The sequence below is a fragment of the Crinia signifera genome, chromosome 1 (assembly GCF_055691185.1).
Source record: "Crinia signifera chromosome 1, ASM5569118v1, whole genome shotgun sequence".
Lineage (NCBI taxonomy): Eukaryota > Metazoa > Chordata > Amphibia > Anura > Myobatrachidae > Crinia > Crinia signifera.
In genome coordinates this window covers 72,676,949-72,703,951 of record NC_139217.1, presented here as the reverse complement: position 1 = coordinate 72,703,951, position 27,003 = coordinate 72,676,949, and the positions used below count along the sequence as shown (strand labels likewise).

The window sequence follows — 27,003 nt, the reverse complement described above, 5'->3', positions numbered from 1 at the left end:
GGAACCTTTAGGTTTGTAAAGAGAATGGGAACACATTAATACATTTATAGATTCCCCAATCTGAACCCATACATTACAGATATTTTCTGCTGATTGTTACCATACATCAGCAGTCTGCCACCCCAATTGCTCTGTGACATTAAACATGTTGAAAAACCTGATTTAACGCTCCCAATCGATTTTTTTTTTTTTTAGATTTGATCTGTAAACCCCATACATTGCAGATTTATTTACACAATCATCGGCAAAATGTCACTCTGGCAGAGTGACCCAGGCCGGGCCGGTCTGTTGCGGGATACGGTCACTAGGTCTCCAGTAACTAGGTCAACATGACTGAAGCTCAACATGGGTTAGGTCGACAGGTTATTAGATCGACACGGGGGATGTCGACAGTCAAAAGATCAACATAAGGTTTTTCACTTTTTTTTTTTTTCCGGAGCCGACATGTGCCGCCGACAGGCGGTATTTCATCCACTAGCATCCATCCACGAAGCATGGCGAGCGGACCCGGTGCTTTGTTTCAGTGTCCATGTTGAAATTCGTGGCTGTGTTGAAATTCGGGACAAAAATAAGTGAAAAACCCCATGTCGACCTTTTGTCGACCTAACCCATGTCGACCTTCGGTCACGTCGACATTCATGCATGTCGACCTAGTTACTGTCTATCCAATGATCCCATTCCCCTGTTGCACATTCCACCTTCCGGCCGAGGGTCGCCCTCCGCCTTCATGTAAGAAAGAACCGGGAGGGAGGAGGGGCCCTGCCTATTTTGTCAGTCCCGGTCCCCACAATTTCCGATGGCAGCCCTGGTTGGGCCACACTAGTGATCCAGACCTAATGCTGAACAGTACAGCCTATTCTGCAAATTATAGGGGCCATATGTTATTTTTGTTTGATTGGGTTTTTATTTTTTTCACTGCTTTGGAACAGGCCAAATAGTGGTTATTATCTTTCTTGCTAGTCAGAGACACTTTTGTGGAGTGACATGTGTACTTGGCACATATTACATATGGTCGTTTGTATCATACACTGACTGCAGTTATGTATTTTAAAACAAAGGTCTTATTGTACTTTTTGGTGGCAATTTGTCAGTTTACCCTTATTGATGTTCTGAGAAAATGTATTTCATACTGGGCCAAATGTAACAGAGTGAGAGAATCAGAAAGTAATAGATTTTGGGCGAGTTTTCCCAAATTTCTTCTTAGAAGCGGTGATCAATTACATGGCAAAATCAACCTGTTTTTTCAGTGTAAATGATTGCTGCTTTTAAAAGAATGGGAAAACTCTCCTAAAATCTTTCACTTTCTAATTCTCACACCCTGTTATGTTTGGCCCACTGTATAATTTTATTTTACAATAAATATGCAGCTATATGTTTTTAAAATGTGCTGGTAAAATTAAAAGATTTGAGGTTTCTCAACCTAAAACAATGTAACACAACAAAGGGCCTGATTAATTTTTGTACAACTCCAATGTTTTCGCAAATGACCAATGTATTTTTTACTGTGCATGCGTCTTAAAGGCCCATACACACTGAGTGACTTGGAGCTGAAAGCCGCTCAAAACAGTAAGTTTGAGCGGCTTTCAGCTCAAAGCCGCCCAGTGTGTATGCCCCGGCGATGAGTGGTGATCGCTTCTGCACGATCCCACATCATCTCCGGGTAAGCCGCTCAGTGCATACTTTCCCCGCAGAGATGACAGTGGTCATCGCTGTCCATACATGCTGGACATAATCGCCCAGTGTGTATGGACCTTAAGTCACACACAGTTAATAAGAAATTCCACTTTACACAAAGCTGTAGTAGTGGCGGAATATGGAATATGTGTAATTTATCACAGTATGTGTTTAAATGAAAAAATCTGATTCAACAATTATAACAGTGTTGTTTTTCTTTTTGTAGAACATTGAGGCATCACTGAAATCTCTTTCAAGCATCCAAAGTTACTTTTCTAGAAACAACAGATTTGGCATAGACCCCTATTTTCTCCCACAGTACGTTCAGATTCTTACTACATTTGCAAAATAAAAAAAGGTCTTGTTTGTGTACAAGTGTAATAATATCTACTTTACTAGACTCCATAGCGGGTGCGGTATAACACATTGACAGCCGGAATTCTGACAGTCATTCGCCCGACTGCCGGGACTCAGATAGCGGGGCGAGTGAAACGAAACACCATGTGGGCTCGCTGCGCTTGCCACCCTGCGGCACAGTTGCTCGCTGCGCTCGCCACCTATTCTATTCTCCCTCTATGGGGGTCATGGACCCCCACAAGGGAGAATAGCCGATGCCTGTCTGTCGGAATCCCGACTGTCGGTCAGTCATTCGGCACCCCTCCGTAGCATGGTGGGCCCTTTTGTCTGCTAAATCTGAAAGTTCTACTTCTGCATATGCAGTGTTTGCAAACAATGGTGTCATATTTTTGTTGTTGCAACTGTTATTACTAAACTGTAATAGCAATCGTTAATATTTCCCTAATTGTGGTATTGGAAATCTGGGTACGAGAAGCAGCAAAATATAAAGGTTAAAAAATTATAGCACAAACACAGACATACTGTTTACACATACATGGGGGGTTATGAGCTGCAAATTCACAGCCTTGCGAGTCCAACAGACGCCGCCCTGCGAATGCTGGTATGCTCGCCCCCCCTTGCATGCCTTGTATGCTTGCACGGCTGCTAATGGATGTTTTATTTAAACATCCATTCACAGGCTATGGGGGAACACCCACATCATTCGATGTTCGCTGACCTGGTGCCCACTTCACCGGTCGATTTCCATGGGAACGCCAAGCATTTTCATGGGAACTCCCATGAAATGCTGGGCGTTTCCATGGGCGGGATTATACACCGCTGCCCCACTCCCCCGCCCGCAATGTTGGGTGCGTGCACCAAGTGAACAGTCTGTTCGCAGTGGACATACGCACAAGGTGTATGCACATGCACATACAGTACACCCACCATCGATCCCCGCGCGAACGGGCTGGTCCATGCATATGGACCAGAATAAGGGCCATGGTGCTCAAAGGTGAAAGTAAGGGGGTCATTCTTGTTCATTCGCTCTACGGGCGTTCACACAAGGGAGCGAGGTTTTGTTTCTGCGCATGCGCATAATGATTTATGTGCACGTGAAGGTTAACGGACTTGGCGCCTTGCATAGTCGTTGGCCCGTTTATGCAGAGCAGTGCAGGCGAGGGGCATGGGGCGCCATGAAAATGCTAGGCGTTCCCATGAGAATGCGGGCCGGCGGAGGTCGGTGGCCAGAAGCCCGCAAATATAAGTCAGTCTCCACTGACTTAAATTTGCGTGCCCTGTAGAAATCATTGCGTGCCCTGAAGAAATAAGTAGATGGTCGGTACCTGCCCCGCCTGTGCTGCTGCTGCTGTGCAGCTGACTGAAGCAGTGATCACGAAAACCCCCAAAAATTGTGGGTACCTGGTACCCCTCACAAAATTGGGGTCCTACCTGACCTTTTCTGGGTCCCAACAGAATAAAGTATCCTCTCCCCTTCTCCCCAGCATGGCACATGTGGGCCTGGGGGGTTGGGGGTGGGGGTAAAAATTGGCCCACTCGCATAAAGATACATATATACTAAAAAAGTTGTAATTCTGAAAACAGGGACAGTGTGCGGCAAAGGTGCTCTCCAAAAATTTAGTGCATGTTTTTTTTTTTGAAAGTGGTATGGCCACATTAGTGTTCCCTCTAGGAACCAAATGGGGCAGGGCGCTGGAGGGGTGGACGGGGCATGCTGACGTCACTTAAGGGTGCGCGCCCGGGTCGCCGCGTCACAAATGGGGGCGTGCCCGTGTCGCCGCATCACAAATGGGGGCGTGCCCGGGTCGCCTCATCACTGAAGGGGGCTTGCCGGCCATGACTACGTCCCTGAGCTGCCGGGAAAGCGCCGTGCACCGCAATCTACGCGGCGCTGGGCTTCACCGGTGCACTCCGGCGGGACAGGCAGCAGGCTGTTTTAGCGGGGCGCTGCTAGAGGGGCAGGGCGCATTTTGCCCTTTAAAAATCGGGCAGGGCGCAGCGCCCCGCTAAAACAGCCTAGCGGGAACACTACACATAATAGTACCAATCCACATTACACCACACACCGTAACGCCCAATACATATTATAGCAAACACCGTTATGCCCAGTACATATTATAGCACACACCATTGTGCCCAGTACACATTATAGCACACACTGTTATGCCCAGTAAACATTATAGCACACACTGTTATTCCCAGTACACATTATAGCACACACGGTTATGCCCAGTACACATTATAGCACACACTGTAATGCCTAGTATATATTATAGCACATAAGTGGTAAGGTAAGTGCTATTACCTACATTCTTGTTGCCAGGGGTTATATGCTTCTTGCAGGGGTTACATGCTGGTTGCCACAGGGGGGGACATTTTATGCTGGTTGCAACAAGAGGGGGGGATTTTATGCTGGTTGCCACAAGGGGGGGGGGATTTTATGCTCGTTGCCCAGGGGGCTGGAAAAGCTGAAATGCCGTTCAGCAGAGTAGGTGAGCGGTGTGTCTGCATGGAGGGGGACTGGATATGACTGCAATAGCTGACACGCTGCTCTGAGTTGAGCATTGTGTCAGCTCTTCCAGCCGCATCCAGTCCCCCGCCGCACTGACAGCCTGCTCACCTCTTCTGCTGAGAGCGGCTGTCAGCTGTTACAGTCGCATCCCGTCTCTGGTAATGGGCATTATGGCGTGTGGCATAATATGTAATGGGCATCACAGTGTGTGGTATAAGGTGTTATGGGCATTACGGTGTGTGGCAGAATATGTAATGGGCATTACGGTGTGTGGCATAATGTGTAATATGCAATACAGTTAAACAGTGTATATTGATTTAAGTAGCCTGGTACTGTTTGGGCTTGGGGTGTGTTTTGTGAGGCTTACTGGGTCACTGTGTGGGCCTTCATGTTTGTGTCACTGTGAGGCCTTCAGCCAGCCAATTAAGCACAGGAGGACAGCAACCATTCCTGTGGTATCCAATGTCTAGGCAAGCAGGTTGCAAAAGTGGGGTGTAAGGTAATTTTTTTCTTGCTTGGCCATGCCTTTTTTTTCCTTGGAAGACCACACACCTTTGTAATTAGGCCACACCCCTTTTCGCACGCATCTTCAGTGTACACAATTTCTTTGGCTACAAATTGTCTGGGGCATTTTTTTATTGTTCGTACTGGGAGCTGAAATGTCTTGAAACAGTCCTGACGACAGCACCCCTATTATAGAGATATACAATATTTTGGGGTAGCTACCAGACTAATTGGCACATGCAGAGCCGGCCTTATTCAATTTGATGCCCTAGGCCATGGGTCCACAAACTACAAATGTTGTGAAACTACAAATCCCAGCATGCCTTGCCTTAGTTTTAACACTCACTTATAGCAAAACTGTGGCAAGGCATACTGGGATTTGTAGTTTCACAACATCTGGAGGGCCGCAGTTTGAGGACCCATGCCCTAGGCAATATTTATGTTGGCGTCCCTTAACAGATAATACCACCATCAAATTTAGTGTTTAGAGTTAGACACCAAAAATAACATTCTGGATTATGACATTTTTATTGTTAAAGAAACAGGTGCTAAACGCAGCTGAAAGGAGGAGATTGCCAATACTCACTGGACCACCAGGCGGCCCTCAGCACTAATTGATAAAGTGGCCCGTCAGGCACATGGCACCCTGCCCCCCGGCCCAGCCCGCCACTGTGTCTTTGAATGTATTGTAGCACACCATATACCCCTTTTACACATCATGCAACACAATAGTAGGCCTCTTATACTTGACCCTTACATATTATGCAGCACAGATTGAGCCAAAAGTCACTTTATGCCACTCGGAATGAGTGAAAATTCACGCTGAAGGTGTCAAAATTCACATTATTCAGAACAGAATTAGCCAAAATTCACATTTTGCCACTCTGAATATGCCAAAATTCACATTATGTCACATAGAATAAGCCAAAATTCACATGGAATGAGTCAAAATTCATGTTATGCCACACAAAGTTAGCCAAATTCATATTATGGCACATAAATTGAGCCAAAATTCTGTTTTGATTCTATGTGGTGGGAGGGGTCTCGTTTCATCTGAGGGCACATTAATCGAATTAAAATGTAAAATGGGGTAGATTCTACCTCCATTTTATATTCCCCTTCCCCCAGGACCCAGATAGGACCCAGATAGCAGCATCTTCTTCCTCCATTTTACATCCTTTCTCCCCCAGGACCCAGATAACAACATGCCAGCAGCAACTTTAACACAGCTGCCCCCAACCCCACTGCCCAAGAGGCAATTAAATTACACAGTCAGGGCCGGTGCTAGGGGGTTCGGCGCTCTCCTGCAAACTATAAATTTGCGCCCACCCAAGCTTTACAAAGGGACAGCGCACACCAAAAGAAAAATGTGTGATCTCTCAAGGAAGGGGAATGGCCACACAATAATACTCCCACTCCAAATTACACCACATAGTAGCACAATATTATTCACCTTACACAGCTGTAACTAGCCATTTTGGTGCCATGAGTTAAAAAAACAGGGAGAGTTTGCACGGTAGGAGCGCGCAAAAATGTAGGAGCGTAGCTTTATGGGGAATGGGCATCGTCACATAAAAGTACCAATTACACTGTAATCCCCATAACACATTATGCTTCACACCTCAATGCCCATTACACATTATACCACACACAGTAATGCAAATTATACATTATGTCACACATCATGATGCCCCTTACACAATATTCAGCACACTATAATGCCCATTACACATTATGCCACACACCGTAATTCTCCTTACAAAATATGCCATGCACCATAATGCCCATATGATATTGACACACATTATGCTACACATAATGCTCCAAATACTCCTGGATATACCCACATTTGAAGGGCTGCTTATTCAGAACACCCACACCAGTTGCCAAAAGTAGTTGCTCTGCTTATACGTAGTGCTCACACCAGTTGCCAACATTAGTAGCACTGTGTAACCATATGCCCACACCAGTTGCCGACATTAGTAGCACTGTAAGTAAGTAGAATTTATATAGCGCACTTTCTCCAACAGGACTCAAGGCGCTACTGTGTAACCATATGCCCACACCAGTTGCCGACATTAGTAGCACTGTGTAACCATATACCCACAGCAGTTGCCAACAGCAGTAGCACTGCCTATACATGTGCCCCCACCAGTTGCCGACATCACTAGCTCTGTCTACACACATGCTCACACCAGTTACCGACATTAGTAGCGCTGACTATACACGTGCCCACAGCAGTTGCTGACATTAGTAGCGATATCTATACACGTGCCAACAGCAGTTGCCGACATTAGTAGCACTGACTATACACGTGCCGACATTAATAGCGCTGACTATACACGTGCCCACAGCAGTTGCTGACATTAGTAGCACTGACTATACACGTGCCCACACCAGTTGCTGACATTAGTAGCACTGACTATACACATGCCTACATCAGTTGCCGACATTAGTAGCGATGTCTACACACATGCTCACACCAGTTGCCGACATTAGTAGCGCTGACTATACATGTGCCCACACCAGTTGCTGACATTAGTAGCGCTAACTATACACGTGCCCACACCAGTTGCCGACATTAGTAGCGCTGACTATACATGTGCCCACACCAGTTGCTGACATTAGTAGCGCTAACTATACACGTGCCCACACCAGTTGCCGACATTAGTAGCGCTAACTATACACGTGCCCACACCAGTTGCCGACATTAGTAGCGCTGACTATACATGTGCCCACACCAGTTGCTGACATTAGTAGCGCTGACTATGCACATGTCCACACCAGTTGCTGACATTAGTAGCACTGTCTACACACATGCTTACACCAGTTGCTGACATTAGTAGCGCTGACTATACACATGCCTACATCAGTTGCCAACATTAGTAGCGATGTCTACACACATGCTCACACCAGTTGCCGACATTAGTAGCACTACCTGTCCTATACACATCCCTACATCAGTTGCCGACATTAGTAATGCTGCCTACACACATGCTCACACCAGTTGCTGACATTGGTAATGCTGCCTGCCTATACATGTGCCCACACCAGTTGCTAACATTAGTACACTCACACTTTAGTCTGCTGACCTGGCTGGCAGCTCAGTCTCTCCTGTGTCTCTCTTCAGTCTTGCTCCATCATAGCCCCGCCCCTCTGTCCGTGTAGCCCCCCCCCTCCGTCCGTGTAGCCCCGCCCCTTTTAGTACGTACTGCTGCCCTGATGTATTGTATACTATAGGAGCCTGGAGGGAACTCTGTGCCTCCGGCGCTGCTGCGTGCCCTGCAGTGTGATGAGTGTGATGGGCGCAGCCGGCAGCCTCAGAGAGTCAGAGACAGCAGGGGATGCAGAGCAGGGACAGTGGCGCCTCTCCTGCCCGGCGCCTACCTGCTTTGCATCCTCTGCTGAGCGGGTAGCGCCGGCCCTGTACACAGTGCACCACTTATTATAATCTGGCTGGGGCCGCCGGCACCGCAGAGGAGAAATTTGCCAGGGGGGCAGGCAGCTGTCCAGGAATCCATGTGTGCTCTGCAATCCACCCAGCATCTCACCTCACCTAACTGAGCTGTCCTCAGAGGCCTCCGCCCTGCCTGCTGCTCAGCGTCTTGCAGCCACAGTACCACCGAGTACCTCTTTGCTCTGGCGCTACTGTGGGCGTGCAGTGTACATTTGAGCAGTAACAAGGGAAGAGAAGAAAGACTGTTATGTACGTGACGCACTGTTAGGACAAGAAAAATTTATAAAATGTAACCTTTAATTGTTTATTTTAAGATTTGCAACATATAAAAACAATTGCCAAGGAGGCAAAGAGGAAGAAACAAAGTGTTTTTAAAAAAGGGGATATAGATCCTCTCAAATTGAACCCCAATGTCCTGTTCCCAGTGTAATTGCTAGATTTGGTGCATGTTGCTGTATATCTTACAGTGTGTACCCACTCATGAAATGAACAAATCTGTTACAATTTTCACTTTATTAAGTTACTTTTGTTTAATATTAGTTTATAACACAGATTGCTCCCAAGGACTGTGCAGATAAATTAGGACAGCAAAGTAAATATGTCTGTTTGGTCCTTTTAAACATCAAAAAAAGGGGTTGTTGCCTAGTATCTGCACAGATATTGCGCAGTGTGTAGCACAGTCTTAAATAATAACAGACTACGGGGCCGGCTGGTAGTACACGTGCCGTATTTCACATCTAAAGTGTACCCGTTAGATCTGATATTGGGAACACAAATCGGCTGTTAGTGTTCTCCGCCGTTTGTTTGGTTCCTCTCCGCAGGGAAAGTGGCTTGTATGTATGCCGCTGTTCCCGGCTGTGCTGGTAGTGCATCGGTGTCTGTGGGGAGATCACAGTCAGTGGTGAGGCTGTGATTCTCCAACTCGCAGACTCGCGTTGCGCTCCGTCACTTCACACTGCGCCTAACAGAGGGACGCACCGGCCGGGTGCTGTATCTGCACTGGCGTGCTGTAATCACATCTGAGTCTTGGGAGACCGTGGTCAGGTTCTGACCCCACAGCTCCTATCAGATGCGCCCTCTGTGAGTGGATACTGTAACGCCCTATACATCAATCAAAATATATTTCATGGGGGAAGGGGACATGGGGATATTTCACACACTAAGTGTGTCTGGTCAACGCGCGTGTCGCCACCAGCTTCATCAGGACCAGATGAAGCTGGTGGCGACACGCGCGTTGACCAGACACACTTAGTGTGTGAAATATCCCCATGTCCCCTTCCCCCATGAAATATATTTTGATTGATGTATAGGGCGTTACAGTATCCACTCACAGAGGGCGCATCTGATAGGAGCTGTGGGGTCAGAACCTGACCACGGTCTCCCAAGACTCAGATGTGATTACAGCATGCCAGTGCAGATACAGCACCCGGCCGGTGCGTCCCTCTGTTAGGCGCAGTGTGAAGTGACGGAGCGCGACGCGAGTCTGCGAGTTGGAGAATCACAGCCTCACCACTGACTGTGATCTCCCCACAGACACCGATGCACTACCAGCACAGCCGGGAACAGCGGCATACATACAAGCCACTTTCCCTGCGGAGAGGAACCAAACAAACGGCGGAGAACACTAACAGCCGATTTGTGTTCCCAATATCAGATCTAACGGGTACACTTTAGATGTGAAATACGGCACGTGTACTACCAGCCGGCCCCGTAGTCTGTTATTATTTAAGACTGTGCTACACACTGCGCAATATCTGTGCAGATACTAGGCAACAACCCCTTTTTTTGATGTTTAAAAGGACCAAACAGACATATTTACTTTGCTGTCCTAATTTATCTGCACAGTCCTTGGGAGCAATCTGTGTTATAAACTAATATTAAACAAAAGTAACTTAATTAAGTGAAAATTGTAACAGATTTGTTCATTTCATGAGTGGGTACACACTGTAAGATATACAGCAACACGCACCTAATCTAGCAATTACACTGGGAACAGGACATTGGGGTTCAATTTGAGAGGATCTATATCCCCTTTTTTAAAAACACTTTGTTTCTTCCTCTTTGCCTCCTTGGCAATTGTTTTTATATGTCGCAAATCTTAAAATAAACAATTAAAGGTTACATTTTATAAATTTTTCTTGTCCTAACAGTGCGTCACGTACATAACAGTCTTTCTTCTCTTCCCTTGTTATTGCTCAAATTACTGTTGAAGTGACAGCACACCCCACATAATAAAGTCTATGAATATTGATTGAAACAAGGGGTTACCTTATAAACACTGCCAGTGCGATTGTTCACCCCCCCTCTTTTTGTTACATTTGAGCAGTGTCGCTGACAATCGGCTGATCCTCCACTGATCACCAATGGTAAAGGAGGCTGCCCCTAGACATTGGCCGACTCCCTAAGCAATTGCCTAGTATACCTATGCCTAGGGCCGGCTCTGAGTACATTAGATACCAGTGTGCAGGTATACTTCTTGCCCTATACGACCCGACACCCATATCCTACCTTACTGAGTCATGATCTTGGATCATCTCTTTGGCTAATCTACTGTTTGGATCTTCTCATTGGATCTTCAAACACAACACAATTCCTAGATCCCTTAAAGGTGTACTGTTGTATGGGGTGTGGTACAGGGTTCTGACAGTCGGGATCCCGACTGGCCGGACTTAGACAGCATGGCAAGCACAACAAAGCCCCTTGCGGGCACGGTGGCTCGCTACGCTCGCCCACCTATTCTGTTCTCCCTCTATGGGGGTCGTTGACCCGTTGTATGGGTTAAAAAATCAATCCAAAACAATTATGTGAAGAAATAGATGTATTTATTTTGGGCATCAGGTACTCACAACTGAAGAAATAAGTAATCAACCGGTGTAAATGACAACTATAAAACACAGAGTAGATCCTGAATGCAACAAAAAAAAATCAACAACATTTTGTATCTTGTAGTGACCAAGAATTTTGTGGCATCACTCTATTGAAGCTTTCACATTAAAAAGGATGTCCAACCCGGCACTGACTCCACTCAGGCGCTTTCACATTAAACCCGGGTTGCCCATTATACACAGGGATACCCAGGGTAAACCCTTCTTATAACTTGGGTCGAATTGCCAGGTTGGTCAACCCTGGTTATAAGCTTTGGGGCTTTCTCACCACACCTCCACCCAAGTTGACACGTCACCAACCCGACAATTACCAGTCGGGGTGCGTGGGAAAGGAGTTCTAGTTTGTGAAGTCGGTCTTCTAACCCTTTCACTTCGCACATAACCTGGGTTATTGCTGGGTTGTTCCTAAGTCGAGGTGCAGTGTGAAAGCACCAAAGTGAATAACCCGGGTCGACCAACCTGGGTTATAAGAAGGGTTAAACGCAGGTCGCTATGTGTATAAGGGGTGACCTGGATTCAGTGTGAAAAGTTGTTACTCAGGTTGGGCCCGTGTTAAAAATACCGGGTCCGACCCGGGTTTGTGATTTGAGAGTGGTATTACTCTGCTGGCATTCCACCTCAGCTGAAAGTAGCTGAGCCTAGTAGTCTCTCTTTTTGTTGGGCAACAGTATCTGGAAAACTGAGCCTATTTCCTGGTACATCAGTGGTTCTTCTGGGAGATGCTAATAGCCTGGATGGTTAGAACTGAGAGACCTCATTTTCTGTAACAGAAATTGTGGCAAAAAGTGTCAGACAGACAATAATTTAGGACCCTCTGTGATGTTGGCAAGAAAGATTGATTGCTTCAGTCACTTATTTATCCATTTTTCACTCGTACTCCATGTGACCAGTTAACAAAGATAAAGAGATTGAGGTGGTACAAGTCTGAAGCATTAGGACTTTACCCACTTTGGAATACTTCTCTCCAAGGTAGAGCTGGCTAGTGAATTGCCGTTATCGATTCAGTGTCTCGAATCATTAAGCTGACTGCATGATTCGAGACACTCACTGTTGGATGAGTCGAGACAGCAGCAGTAGCATAGCATTATAGCATAGCAGCCAGGCTCAGCCCCTCCTCTCTGAGTCATCACTGGCTCAGCAAGAGGAAGGAGTTGAACTTGAGTCCAAGTCAGTGCAGAGTAGACTAGAGTGCACTGTATGTAGTATGTACCGACAGTGGCAGGCACCCCTCCCGCAGACACTCCCCCTCACTGTGGCTGGAAGTCCACAGGGGAAAGTGCACTGACTGCCAGCACACTGAGGGACTGAGCCTCTGCAACTCCCTGAGTGTGCCGTGAGCCCTGCACTGTCTCCCTGTGCCTGTAATTCCATATGAGTAGTGACTCAAGAACCAAGACACTGATTCAACACACTTCACCGAGCTGAGCCTTGTGTCTCAACTCATTTCAATTAATCACTTTGGCCATGACTACTCCAAGGGTCCTCTGCAGATGTCATTTGGCCAGCAATTTATTATCTTCTAAAGGTAATGTCTTCTGAACACTTAGATTGCTCCATTACTCTTCACTTATGGGACTTTATTCTGATGAAATCTAGAAGAAGACTCCAAGGATGTTCCAGACCATTTTTAACAAAAACACATTTTTTGCTTCACTTCTGGTTTTCGTCCATATAAAGTCGCACCACCTGCACAACTGATTACCAAGTGGATAGCACTTGTATACCAGAAAATACTCAAATAGCAGATATATCTACCCACTTGCTTATCTGGCAGCAGTAAAGAATGCCTGGGTCATTTGTCTCACGATACCATGTGTAGTGATGACGTAGGTAGTCTGACATCCAGTGAGTCCTCACTCAGAAATGAAGGCGTGACACACAGAGATGGTGTAATAGCATATCCTCCAACTGTACCTTTTTGGCTGGTACAGTAATGTTTTTTTATGGCCTCAATAACAACTGTTAGACACTCGTTATCCAGTTGTGTAACCTGTTCTTTGATGAAGTATATATTCCAATTAACGACTGGTCTTTATACTCCAGGTGTATCCCTTGGTCTGAGTGATCAGACACATAGGTACTGATATGCGTCTTATTCCTTTACACAGCAGCTGTCATGGCTTATATATCTATTGCTGGCTGCACAAGGCATCACTGTTGTGAGGCACCCGCTAAACTGTATTGCTTCCCATTTCCATGAACAGTGGCTGTCATGGCCCAATATACTTGCAGTCAGCCATACAAGATGTTTCCCCGCTAGTACAAGTACATTGTTGTCTGTACTTGCTGCTTATAGTGCTCAATAGCGGTTTTGTTTAAGCAGTGAGTGTTTTCCAGGGGATTTGATTGTGTTATATTTCACATAAAAATCGCCTGGTGGAATGCGTTAAGGACACCGATATTTCTGCAACAAGGACACTGGTTCCCAAAGCGAAATCCCCCCTTATCTTCAAAATTGCTTATTCTCCTCATCCACTCAACTAAGTGCTTAGAGGTTAATATCAGCATTGTTTCTCTGGTCAGTTTTTGTGCAGTTTTTTTTGTAGTCTAACCCACTACAGCCTTCAAAGGGTGTACTTAAGGGTAACCCTTAGGTGATACCCATTAACACACACCTTAGGTGTTTGAAGATATTTGTTATCCTTCACCAATATCCACAAGTGGTGTTTTGGGATTTTTCTATACCCTAGAGGTTCATACACTAATATTCAGTCTTCTCACCTTGCTTCCAATGTTAAGTGTCCCAGTTATTTTATTATTTATGTCCCCTTAGCTCATGTCTTCATAATCCCCATAGATAATGACACGCACAACTGAATTGCTCTAAAGGGGTCACAGTCAATTTATTAATTAAATTGAAATTGTCCTAAAGGGTGGCCAGAAGAAGCAGTGCGTACCCTCGGTAACAGCCTTGCATCGATATTTGATTTATTAAACGGGATGGAATTCCTTCCACCCCTGCGCAATTTTGTTGAGCGTTACCACTCCCCTTCACTTTGGCATAGCACTGGCCCCTCTTCAAAGATAGCAGATAATCGATGCCTTGCCACGTGATAAAGCCCCTGGGCCTGACGGATACCCTTCTAATTTCTATAAATGTTTCAAGACTGACCTAGCTCCTATACTACTTAGAGTTTTCAACGGAGCCTCAGAATACAAAAGCTTTCCAAAAGAAATGCTTGAAGCCGGGATTGTAGCAATCCCTAAACTGGGTAAACCCCCCACAGCAGTACAGAACTTCCGCCCCATAGCATTATTGAACACCGACTTCAAACTCTATGCAAAATTGATAGCAAACCGTTGATCCCCTCTGCTTCCCTCTCTCGTAAACTGAACACATCCAAGACAGAGGCCCTCCATTTAAACGTTCCCCCGGAGGTTGTGGCCCTACTAAAAGACAAATACCGTTAGGCCTGGCAACCAAGGTCTATTAAATACCTGGGGGTGAATGTGACTAGGGACAGCAACATATATGACTGTAACCTTAAACCATTATTTAATTCCTTTGAAAAACTTATTTCAGAGTGGTCTCTCCATGAGATCTCCTGGATGGGCCGGATTACGGCCTCTAAGATGGTCCTTTTGCCCAAGCTCATGTACATCTTTCAGGCCATCCAAAGGAACCCCCCAAAATTCTTATCTCTAAATTCAATACCCTGTTTTCTAAATATATTTGGAAGGGTTCTAGGCCTCGAATAGCTAGGAAGACCCTTACACTTCCCAAGTGCTCTGGCGGCGTTGCCTACCCAGATATCGATAGCTACCAAATGGCATGTTTACTCAGCCAGGCCAGAGACTGGTTTAATTCTCACTACCCTAAGCCTTGGGTAATTTTAAAACGCTCTTTCTTACCCAAAGTCCATCTTACCGATCTTTTTTCGATCCCCTCACATGCATTCCCAACTTGGTCTTGCCCAGGAGTGGCTATTAGAGCTACAATCTCTGTCTGGCATAGAACTATCTTAGATGACGATGCTGTCTCCCTACCAGGTCCCGACTTACCACAAAAATCCATAGCCAAGCTAATTCCTAACCTACAGTTGGACTCCTGGGCTGCCATTGGCCTTACATCCCTGAAACAACTATTTCCCAAAGGCACTCTCTTACAATTCTCCACTCTTCAGACACAGCATGGGGTCCCTTAGCAAGATTTCTACAAATTTCTTCAGATTCGTCACTGGTTATCCAGAGCTTTTGAATCTCCATACGGGGTCCCATCCCTCCCTGGAATTTTGCTTGCTAGACTGTCTTCCCCATTACATAAAGGAGGGATCTCCAGATGGTATGAGTATCAAATAACAAAATTAAAAAAAGGGAAACTACCAGCCCATATCAAATGGGAATTATATTTATCTACCACTTTCACTGAGGAGGAATGGGATTCTATCTCCTATTCCGGTTTTAAAATGTCAAAATGTCTCCAACATTCGGAAATGTTCTATAACTTATGCCAGAGGGCATACTTCACCCCTGAGCGGCTACATGGCATTTGGCCCTCTGTCTCCAAATTTTGTTGGAGAAACTGTGGAGGTGTTGGCACCATTTACCATATTTTCTGGGAGTGCTCGATATTGCGCCCGCTGTGGGATGAAGTGTTCTCCCTCATTGGTGTCGTTTTGAGAACTTCCATTTTACCCGACCCTGTAGTGGCGTTGTTTCAACATGCTACACAGCTCTCTGTGGGAGATCTATATCTCCTCGGACACATCCTAATTTCCACCAAGGCGGCCATAGGCCAACACTGGAAATCACCTACTGTATAATCCCATCTATTCAACACATACTGTAGCAAACAAGATTAATAAACACTTTTTGTTCGAGACAGCCAACATCAACTATTCACCCTCTGCATCTTCGATCCATATTAAATGGTTTAAGTGGAGTGAATACAGAGAAAAACAGGGTCAATCTGTACTCCATAGTGAACCCTCAGACCTGGCAGTTCTCTCCTCCCCGCCGCACGCCACTAATCATTAATGTCTTACTAAAAATCTGTTCCCTCTTGTGTACCCCTTTTTGTACAGCACAACACGCTGATGCTCCCCCGCAAGGATCCCCATCACCGCCCTTCCCTCTTATGCCCCCTACTTCTTCATCTTCTGTTTCTAATCCCCACCCTTCTTATGTTAAATATAAGCCTTGCTTACTCGGTTGGGATGAAGTTGATTTTTTTACAGACTATGTGTTGATTTAAATTATGTTGCTTTCTTAATGCTCTTCATTGTACATTGAGTTTCATTACAATACGTTTTTTCCATCTGTATTTTGTATCTCTGCAAGACTTAATAAAAATCTATTTTGAAAATAAAAAGGCAGATAATTAGTTTTCGGCTTCTTATTTACTTATTAAAGATCAGTCTATCTAGACTAGTGTGGCCAATCCCGGGATCGGGATCGGCGGGATCCCGGGATTTGGCCTAAAAAAGTCTGGGATTTCAATCCCGGGATTGGAGAATCCAATCCCGGGATTTCGGGATTAGACTGCGCATGCGCAGTCTAATGCCGGGCAGCGTCTGAGCACTCGCTCAGACGCTGCCCGGCTGTTCCCGTAACCTGACCCGGCATGCGGCCTGCGTAGCGTGACAGTAGAGGTCACGCTGTGCAGGCCACACGTCACCATTGACCGCCTACCCGCCTCTTCTCCGCCGCCCGCCGGCCTGACTCCGCCCGCCTGCCCGCCTCTTCTCCGCCGCCCGCCTGCCTGCCTCCGCCCGCCTGCTGTCTTCTATGGAGGTGCACTAGCCGGGAGGCACCGTGCACCTCCAAAAACATTCCCGGCCGCCCGCCCGCACCCTAATGTAAGTAGATGTGCGGGTCGGCCGGGGTGGGTCCTATGCTAAAAATTTTTTTTTTTGGTGGGGATGCCAATCCCGGGATCCCGGGAATCCCGGGATTGAGCATTTTTCAATCCCGGATCCCGGGATTGAAAAAATGCCCCGGGATTGGCATCCCTAATCTAGACTCATGGAGCAGGACTTCTTTATTTGCCTCTATAAAATAACTTATACTGCTTTCACATTGCAGAAATGGGTAATGACACGGTATTCTTAAATGGGACTTTAAAACAGGTCTGAGCCTTGAGACCTTTCACATTGCAGGTGAAAACCGTTTTAAAAATCATTTAATATAATTCAAACATTCAACCCGTTTAACCCCCAAGGGACACGTTTCAAGCCTTTGAAATAGAGCTGTTCAAACTGCCAAAAAAACCGGCTTTGAACCGTGTACGTTTTAAAATGGAAAAAAAACGGCAATATACCGTTTTAAAAGTGCGATGTGAAAGGGGTATTACATGTGCACAAGTTTGTCACTGTATTATTGGAGCACCATAGTGCTGTACCAATAGATGTTGAATCCTTATTGTATTAACTGTTGGTTGTCTTCATTCATGTGTATCCTGTTATATTTAATAAAACCTACTCAAGTTTTAATAAAGTGAGAATTCACTTCTTTGCTTACATCCACTATGTACCTACCATCTTGTAGTCATCTGCCAATAGCTAGTACTGCACATATGCAAAATACATGCAAAGTTGAATGTACTCTTATGTAATTATTGATTAGCTACCCTGTTACTGAGTTTCTGTGCCATGGCTTACAATTTTAAGTAGCAATTTACATGATCAATTTGACAGAATGTTAATTTGTTTCAATATTTAACAGGAAAGGAATTTTCGGAAACTATGAATCTACCACAAAATGCATCATTCATTTAAGATATGGATCCCTTTATCAAATGAAAGTGGACTATTTTAGTGCTAAAGAACTTAAAGAACAATTATTCGAGCTGTTCACAATGGAAGGATCTGGTATGCTTTTTTTGTTGTTAATTGCTTATTTAAAGCAGTAGAATCCAAATGTATATTGTAGATAATCAAATTTATTTATTTATTCAATGTTTCCTATATACATAGAAAAATAGAATTTGACGGCAGATAAGAACCACTTGGCCGATCTAGTCTGCCCCTTTTTTAAATATATTACCTCAAACCATATTTGATCTTTATTTCTTTGTAAGGATATCAATACGTCTTTCTCAAGCATGTTTAAATTGTTCTACTGTATTTGTCTCTACCACCTCTGATGGGAGACTAAACCACTTATACACTACTCTTTCTGTAAAGTAATTTTTCCTCAAATTTCCCCTGAATCTTCCTCCCTCTAGTTTCAGAGCATGTCCTTGTGTTCTGCTGCTCCTCTTCGTGTGAAAAATGTCTCCCATCTGTACCTTTTTAAAACCCTTGATATATTTGAAAGTTTCTATTTACGTGCAGTCTTCTCTCTATCTATTCAATATTATATTACTTACGTCCTCTTCTCGGAGAACTCCATACTCCACATACCTAGATTTTTAGTATAGTTTTCTAATAGGTATTAACTTGTAATATATCACCTTTTTGTGTATATATAACCTTTTTCTTTAACGACATAATTTCATTATTCCACTTATAATATAATTATATCCTTAAACCAAAATAACAATATATAACACTCGGTATATAAATTATGATTATACTTACGCATAACCTGGTGTGGGATATACAGTATATGTGCATGTATGTATATTAACATATATATATGTATTTATTTCTAATTCCCCATCCCACACACATTATTTAATTTTTGCACCATTGATTTTCCTTACCTTACTTACACCCTTCCACTTTTCCTACACCTAGAGTTCCCCCTTCTTCTCACTCCCCCCTCTTTTATTAATGGTAGCACATGATCTCTTATATATATAGCCAGATCGGTCACTCTGTGAGTGTGTGTATAACGCTGGGCGGAGTCATAGAGTGACAGATGGGGCAAATAGCCCATCACCAGCAGTGTTTGACTACTCCTTCCCTGTAAGTGGCTGTGATGAGCAAGAGAAGGAGGTGCCCTTGTAGTGTCCTCAGCCCCTCCTCGATCCCCTGCCAGTGTCCCCAGCCCCTGCTCAATCCCCCACTAGCATCCCCGCCCACCCCCCCACCCCCCCCCCCCGGCCTCCCGCCATCTCCCAGTGTCTGCAGCCCCTCCATAGCCCGCCCTTGTGAAATCCCAGCAGCATCCCCTCCCCCCGTGTTCTCCCGTCAGTGTCTGCAGCCCCTCCTCAGTCCCACGCCCCCACACAGGAACGGAGCATCCCCGGTCGGGGCGACCACCACCCGCGATCTCCCTGGATTGTCCCCGGCACATCCTCAGTCCCCTGCCTGCACACAGGAAAGGACAAGGTGCTGTGTGTGTGCTGTTGCCGGCTCTCACTACGGGGCAGATGTATTAAGCCTTAACAAGAGATAAATTCAAGTGTGATAAGGAGAGATAAACGTCCAGCCAATCGGCTCCTTACTGACTTTTTTCAAGCCTGTAACATGGCAGTTGGCAGGTGATTGGCTGGATGTTTATCTCTCCTTATCACACTTGCATTTGTCTCTTGTTAAGGCCTAATACATCTGCCCTTTTATGTGGGGGAGATGGGCTCAGCGACTGAAAGTCTCTCCAGGCTGAGGAGCTGGGTGTTAATGCTGCCGGTACTCTGCTACACCCACTCCCTCCTGTCTTGCTTGACAACACTAAGGATCCGCCTCCTGAAACTCACTCTCTGCAATGGGTGAATGAGTGAGTGGGATGCTGCTTATTGGGGCTACAGGGAATGCTGGGGGGATTTGTGTGCATTAAATGCACAGGGCCCAAGTGTCTATGTTATACCCAACCCAACTTCTTAAAACAAGCCAAAAGTTGCTCGTACCAAACAATTCCTCACTGTGGGCTGGATACCACAAGATATATATATATATATATATATATATATATATATAGCAAGGTGTGTGTTGACCTGGCACTCCCCCAGCTGGTCAGGGACCCAGGTGCCTTCTGGAACAGTTGTGCAGAAGTAGGCAAAGAAGCAGACAGCGGCACTCTGGGAATTTTCAAAAACGTATATTAGTGCAAAAATAGCATACCTTTTTTTTTTTTTTTTGAATTTTCAAAAACGTATATTAGTGCAAAAATAGCATACCAACGTTTCGGGGCATAAGGTACCCCTTTGTCAAGGTGAACAAGGCAGTAACAAAAACAAAGTGCAGTGTGCTTACCTAAATACAAAGTGTAACTGAAGAGGACGAATCACGCCGTTTGGCATGCTGGAGCCATGAACCCGGAAGTGAACTCTGGCGGGAAGTGCCTGTCGGTGGATATCCTGTCCGGGAGGTGTGGGCTGGAGTGCAAGCATCTCCATGGTAACCGGCTTTCACAGGGGTCTGGGGGTGGCTTAGAGGAACACCCGGCGTGATTGGTCCATTTAACAATACAAACAGTAACAGACCTGTTGAATGCTGAAGTGACAAAAATGCATTACTGAAAGCATATGTGAGCAGTAGTGGTAATAATAAAGCATGAGTGACGACAGTGATAGTGGTCAGATACTCAATCCATATGAGAGTGACATTAAAATTACACTTCTAAAAACAAACACAGGTGACATGTAAAGAAGAATTCTGTCGGTTAAAACATCCAGTGATATCTCCAGACCGTAGGGGGTTAATTGTATCTGTGTCATATGGGTGGACGCATAGTATCGTCTCTCTCAGTCGATCCTTGTAATAGGATTCCTATTTAATTAATTTATGGTGCTGCTGACACCTGTCAACAATAAGGGTGTCGACCTTAGATTATATGTCACTGGCTCAAGCAGGAACGTCTGTCTGTATTAAAACCCATACTGGGCAAATTACTTAGTCACTGCTAGTACATGTATAACTAAACAATAGGGTATAATAAATGCGGGACAACTGAGTATAATTGGAAAGGGGGGCAGGGATAGCGAGATAAGCAGAGAAGAAGAAAAAGCACACCAGAAAATCTCAGTGAGGGTAGTTGGTCTACCTGTCGGCACACTGTATGCGTGTGTCGACTGTCTGGCTGAGAGCCTCAAGTAAGATCCGGGCTTGCATACTAAGTTGTACATATTAGCACAATATTAGTAGGGTCAACTAAGCATATCTAACGTGGGACAACCAAAAATACCTGGAAAGGGGAACAGGGACAGAGAGTTAAGCGGAGAGGAAGAAAAAGCACACCTGTGATGTCTACCTAGAAACTGGTCGACATGGATGTGTTGTCCTTGGTAACATGGGCCTAATGAGAGCTCACTTACTCATAGGTTTAACAATGACCATTTTGTCTGTTCCAGATGGTTGACCATCAGGGGACAACATAATATCGCTAAAGTGGGACAACTAAACTGAATTGGAAAAGGGTGCAGGGACAGTAAGTTAAGCAGAGAAGAAAGAAAAGCACTCAGTTGGTTGCATGTCAACCCTGTCGGCTCCCAGTATTTTATGGGTTGGGAAGCCTATTGTGTCAGAAGAGGCCTCATAGGTCAGATGGCCTCATATTATAGGTTGGTTAGCCTGATTCGGGATGAACTTAATTTTAAGGTTGGGGATTAACTGAGATGCAAAGAGAATGGGTAAAGGGACAGTAAGAATAGCAGAGAGGAAGAAAAAGCACACAAGTATCGGTATATTCATAAAAATATGGAGTAACTGAATTTATCGTTAAGTCCATGCGGTTTGACAGAGTTCAATTTGTGAATCCAGGTAGCCTCTCTTCTGAGTAATGCTTTGTCCCTGTCACCACGGCGTAGAGATTCAGGGATGTGATCGACAATGATGTGCTTGAGGTCACTCAGGGCATGGCCCATTGCTGCAAAATGTTTTGCCACAGGTTGTTCATTTTCTCTACCACTGAGTGCCTTACTGGTATGCTATTTTTGCACTAATATACGTTTTTGAAAATTCCCAGAGTGCCGCTGTCTGCTTCTTTGCCTATATATATATATATATATATATATATATATATATATATATATATATATATATATATATATATCAGCACTTAGACCTTAGAAGGAAAGAAAAACCAGCACTCACATTTTGATAAAAGAAAGGAAGAATGTATTTCAAATGGTCATGGTGTTAAGCCAGCCTATCAGCAGTCCCGACAGCTGTTTCAGCCGGCAGCATGCCAGCCAAGGGCGTAACTACCATAGGTGCAAGGGGTGCAGCTGCTATGGGGCCCAGAGCTGAAGGGGGCCCTTCTTCACTGTCTAAGTAATATGTTTTACATACATGTATCACCATCAGTTGCTAAATAGGGGGCCCTTACAAACTTTTGCTATGGGGCCTACGAATATCTAGTTACGCCACTGATGCCAGCCTTCATCAGGGGTACTAACAGGGCATCCCCGCAGGGTTTAAATACAGGTTGATATTGCAATAATGGCACCAAACCCGCCCATTTAACAGCGGAGCTGTCAGTCAGCACCACCGATGTGGTGCGCGCGACTTCTGCTATGAGAGCTGGGGGTGTGTGCGGGAGCGTCAGAGGAAATCCCTGACGTAGCGTATGGGGATGCCTTGCAGTGACATGGAGGCAATTAATGCTGGGAATTTAACGTTGGGTGAGCGGAATAGGAGGGGGAAGTGCATGTTGTCTGCAAAGGGTTAGGGAAATAGCGGGTGTTGCGGTGGTGTGTGATTGACAGCTTCTCTGTTCTGTGCTTTGTGATAAAGCTCAAAATGTAAACTAAAGCACTCACAACATTGATGAAGCCCGCAGTCAATATAAAGGCACCCACAAGGCAAGTACCCGAGAGCTGAGCTGGATCTTGAGACATAAGTCAGCGACCTGGGTTGCGGTGGTGATAATTAATACAGAATGATGGCTGAACGCCCACGAACTAGCAGAAATTAGGTATACTAAGATACCGTATGTGGGATATAACACCCCAGTGCAAAGGCACAGTGTGAATATCCTCCAGGGTACACTGAAGCTTCCCCTCAATAACACCAGCGCAGAGGCAATGTGCAGTTATCCTCCAGAGTACATAGAGGATGCACCTCCCCAACATTCTATATAATAGTACGCAAATAGAATTATTACAACAGAAAGGGTACACTCAGGTACCGTGCGTGGAGTAGGGCACATTGATGTGTTTAGCACTGTGCATACTCAAATGATGTCTATCATAGAAAAGATGCACACGGCGGTGCTGAGGAGTTGTGGTACACTCAGGTACCGTGCGTGATGTTGTGCACTTTGAGGGCAGCAAGGTGTCAACACTAGTAGGTATGGGAAGTGTACATGGTTGCTAGATCAACTGGATGTCATAGAGTCTAAATGAAGCATCCCATTTTGAAGTCCTCATTTAGTCCTTCGGGTGCCAGGCAGTTCAGTCGGAAGATCCATTGTAATTCCCTTTGAAGAAGTAGCTTGTCCCGATCACCACCTCTGTGTAGGGGTGGTATGTGATCAATAGGTGAACATTTCAGTTCACTCACTTTGTGCTGTAGTTCTTTAAAATGTCTGGCAACAGGTAGAGATTTCAGGTCCAGGTCACCTATGTCTGGTGTAAGACTTTTCTTAATTGATGATCTATGTTGGCTGATTCTCTCCTTGATCATCCTTGACATCTTTCCAAAATTGCAAGGGCAGACCAGAGCGTATACTATATATTTGCTGTTGCATTCAATTTTGTGTCTGATCTTATAGATTTTCCCATCTTTGGGGTTGGTGAAGCGATCTCCAGTTTCAGAAATGGGCAATTAGAGCACCCTGTGCACTTGTAGATGTCATTCCTCTTTGATAGCCAATTTTTGTTTGGGGTCTTGGTGCGTGCGAAATCTGTTACGACCAACATGTCCTTCAGGTTAGGACCCCTCCTGTAGGCAAAGCGTGGTGGTGTTTTAAGCACCGGTGCCAATATAGGGTCACTGGCTATCAGATGCCAGTGTTCCAGAATTTTGTTTTTGATATGTTTTGAGGCCACAGTATATGTGCTGCAGAAGTTCATGCGATCCGGATCGCCATTTGCATGTTCTTTCGTTTGGAGCAGGTCGTCCCTTTTGAGCTGTATCGCCTTCTGGTAAGCCTCTCTGATGTCATCTTGATGGTAGCCACGGTCTTTAAAGCATTGTCCCATTTCTGCAAGGGCCTGTGGCAGGCTGTAGGGGTCCGAGTTTATACGGCAGACTCTCACCATCTTTGAATAAGGGAGTCCCCTTTTCAGTGCTATGGGATGATAGAGCAAACTAGCACAGACCTAACAAGCATTAAGGAGGAAATTGCTGAGCTACACTTGACCGAACCTTACCAAGCGCTACGTCAACCAGACTGTGAGCTGTTGAAGAAACTGGACAATGAACTAGTGAAATATAAGGAAAATCTCCTAAAATTTAAAAAAAACAAGTACAAGCAAGTCAAGCTTGACTATAAAGAAAGCAAAGTCTATACCTGGTACTCAAGGATAGACAACAGGAGACCACGGCGTAACTTCAGAAGAGGTGGAGGCAGGAGACCAGCCACCTACTTCACTGATATTGACAGCCATTCACAAACGTCTGCAAGCGATTCCGATGCCCCCACTGCTGCTGAACAAGGAACCCAGTATCTTGCACGAGCAGATAGACAGAGACGCCCGCCAAAAAACCCGCTGTACCCACCCGCAGAGGTGGGCGAAAAAGGAAGAAGGCAGGATCGGCGAAACAACACTGCTTGGTAGTGTTCAACCTGTCCAAACATATCTTAACCCCAGCAGAAGGAATCCCTACTCGGAAGAGGCCTTTCTTTTGTGCCAACTCTGCTACAAGATAATTCCGATTGGCAGGTGGATATGTGGAAATTGGGCAGACAATTGAGATTAAAAGATTTCTTTCAGCGTAATCCTATGCCACAGACGGCAGCTCAATACAGCACTAAATCCAGCACTCTAAAAAATCCCAGCTCATTCGACCCACCTACCCAGAACACCTCGGTCAATACCTTCCTGAGAGTACTAAAACGTGACACCTGTCCCTTTATCTCGAACCAGAAAATTTCCTACCGCGACTTATCTGCTGATGAACAACAGGCAATCAAGACGCTTAAGAATGACAAAGACCTTGTTATAAGACCAGCAGATAAAGGAGGAGGAATAGTGCTGCTGGAATTTGAGTACTATGTTAAAGAAGCTACCAACCAATTGATGCAAGCTGACTGCTATCTTCCCCTTGACCATGATCCCACCTGGAGATACAAGAGGGAAATAGATGGCATAATACAGCTAGGATTATCAAATCGCTACATTAACAAGGAGACAGCTGAATTCCTGACCCAGAAACACCCAAAAATCCCCATTCTGTATACCCTACCAAAAGTGCATAAGTCACTAACAGCACCACCTGGGCGTCCAATAATCAGCGCAAGAGGCTCCCTCTGTCAGCCACTCTTGCAACTGGTGGACTACTGTCTCCAGCCAGTTGTTAAGAGTACCTCCAGCTTCATAGAAGACACGACACACTTTCTAAGAAAACGTAAACAAATTACAAACATCCTGCCTGGGACACTGTTGGTCACCCTCGATGTGGCAAGCCTATACACAAACATCCCTCACACAGGTGGTATAGAAGCTTGCAAGGCAGCAATTAGCAACAACAGTGCGTAGACCGGTCTTCCGACAGAATACCTCACACTCTTAATGGATGTAATTCTGAACAAGAACTACTTCCTATTCCAGAACAGGTTCTACCTGCAAAAACAGGGTACAGCCATGGGGTCGAATATGGCCCCGGCGTACGCCAACCTGTATATGGCAGCGTACGAGGAGCAACATATCTACAAAAATGATGAATATTACAAACACATCACATTCTACGTCAGATATATTGACGACTTGTTCTTACTATGGAGTGGAGGTGAGGCCAAACTGCTACAGTTCTTTAATCATCTAAATTCCATTGAGGGCACCATTAAATTCACCTTAAACCTAAGTGACAAGCAGATCAACTTCTTGGACGTAACGGTAAGCCTGAAAGATCAAAAACTGTCCACACAAATCTATTCGAAATCGACAGACAAGAACACGCTACTACATCAAGAGAGCTTTCATCCCATAGCACTAAAAAGGGGACTCCCTTATTCACAGATGATGAGAGTCAGCCGTATAAACTCGGACTTCTACAGCCTGCCACAGGCCCTTGCAGAAATGGGACAACGCTTCAAAGACCGTGGCTACCATCAAGATGACATCAGAGAGGCTTACCAGAAGGCGATACAGCTCAAAAGGGATGACCTGCTCCAAACGAAAGAACATGCAAATGGCGATCCGGATCGCATGAACTTCTGCAGCACATATACTGTGGCCTCAAAACATATCAAAAACAAAATTCTGGAACACTGGCATCTGATAGCCAGTGACCCTATACTGGCACCGGTGCTTAAAACACCACCACGCTTTGCCTACAGGAGGGGTCCTAACCTGAAGGACATGTTGGTCGTAACAGATTTCGCACGCACCAAGACCCCAAACAAAAATTGGCTATCAAAGAGGAATGGCATCTACAAGTGCACAGGGTGCTCTAATTGCCCATTTCTGAAAACTGGAGATCGCTTCACCAACCCCAAAGATGGGAAAATCTATAAGATCAGACACAAAATTGACCGCAACAGCAAATATATAGTATACGCTCTGGTCTGCCCTTGCAATTTTGGAAAGACGTCAAGGATGATCAAGGAGAGAATCAGCCAACATAGATCATCAATTAAGAAAAGTCTTACACCAGACATAGGTGACCTGGACCTGAAATCTCTAC

At 45.3% G+C, this 27,003-nt stretch overlaps 1 protein-coding gene across 3 annotated transcripts in view; it reads left to right on the top strand.

Annotated features, from left to right (window-relative positions):
- Window positions 1-27,003, top strand: part of LOC146042070 (uncharacterized) — a 378,004-nt gene that overhangs the window by 82,365 nt on the left and 268,636 nt on the right. For all 3 annotated transcript variants that reach the window (XM_083162079.1, XM_083162014.1, XM_083162143.1), the window contains exons 6-7: window positions 1,901-1,992; window positions 18,053-18,198. In XM_083162079.1, coding sequence (XP_083018205.1) covers window positions 1,901-1,992; window positions 18,053-18,198 — 238 coding nt within the window. The remainder of the gene's footprint in view (window positions 1-1,900; window positions 1,993-18,052; window positions 18,199-27,003) is intronic.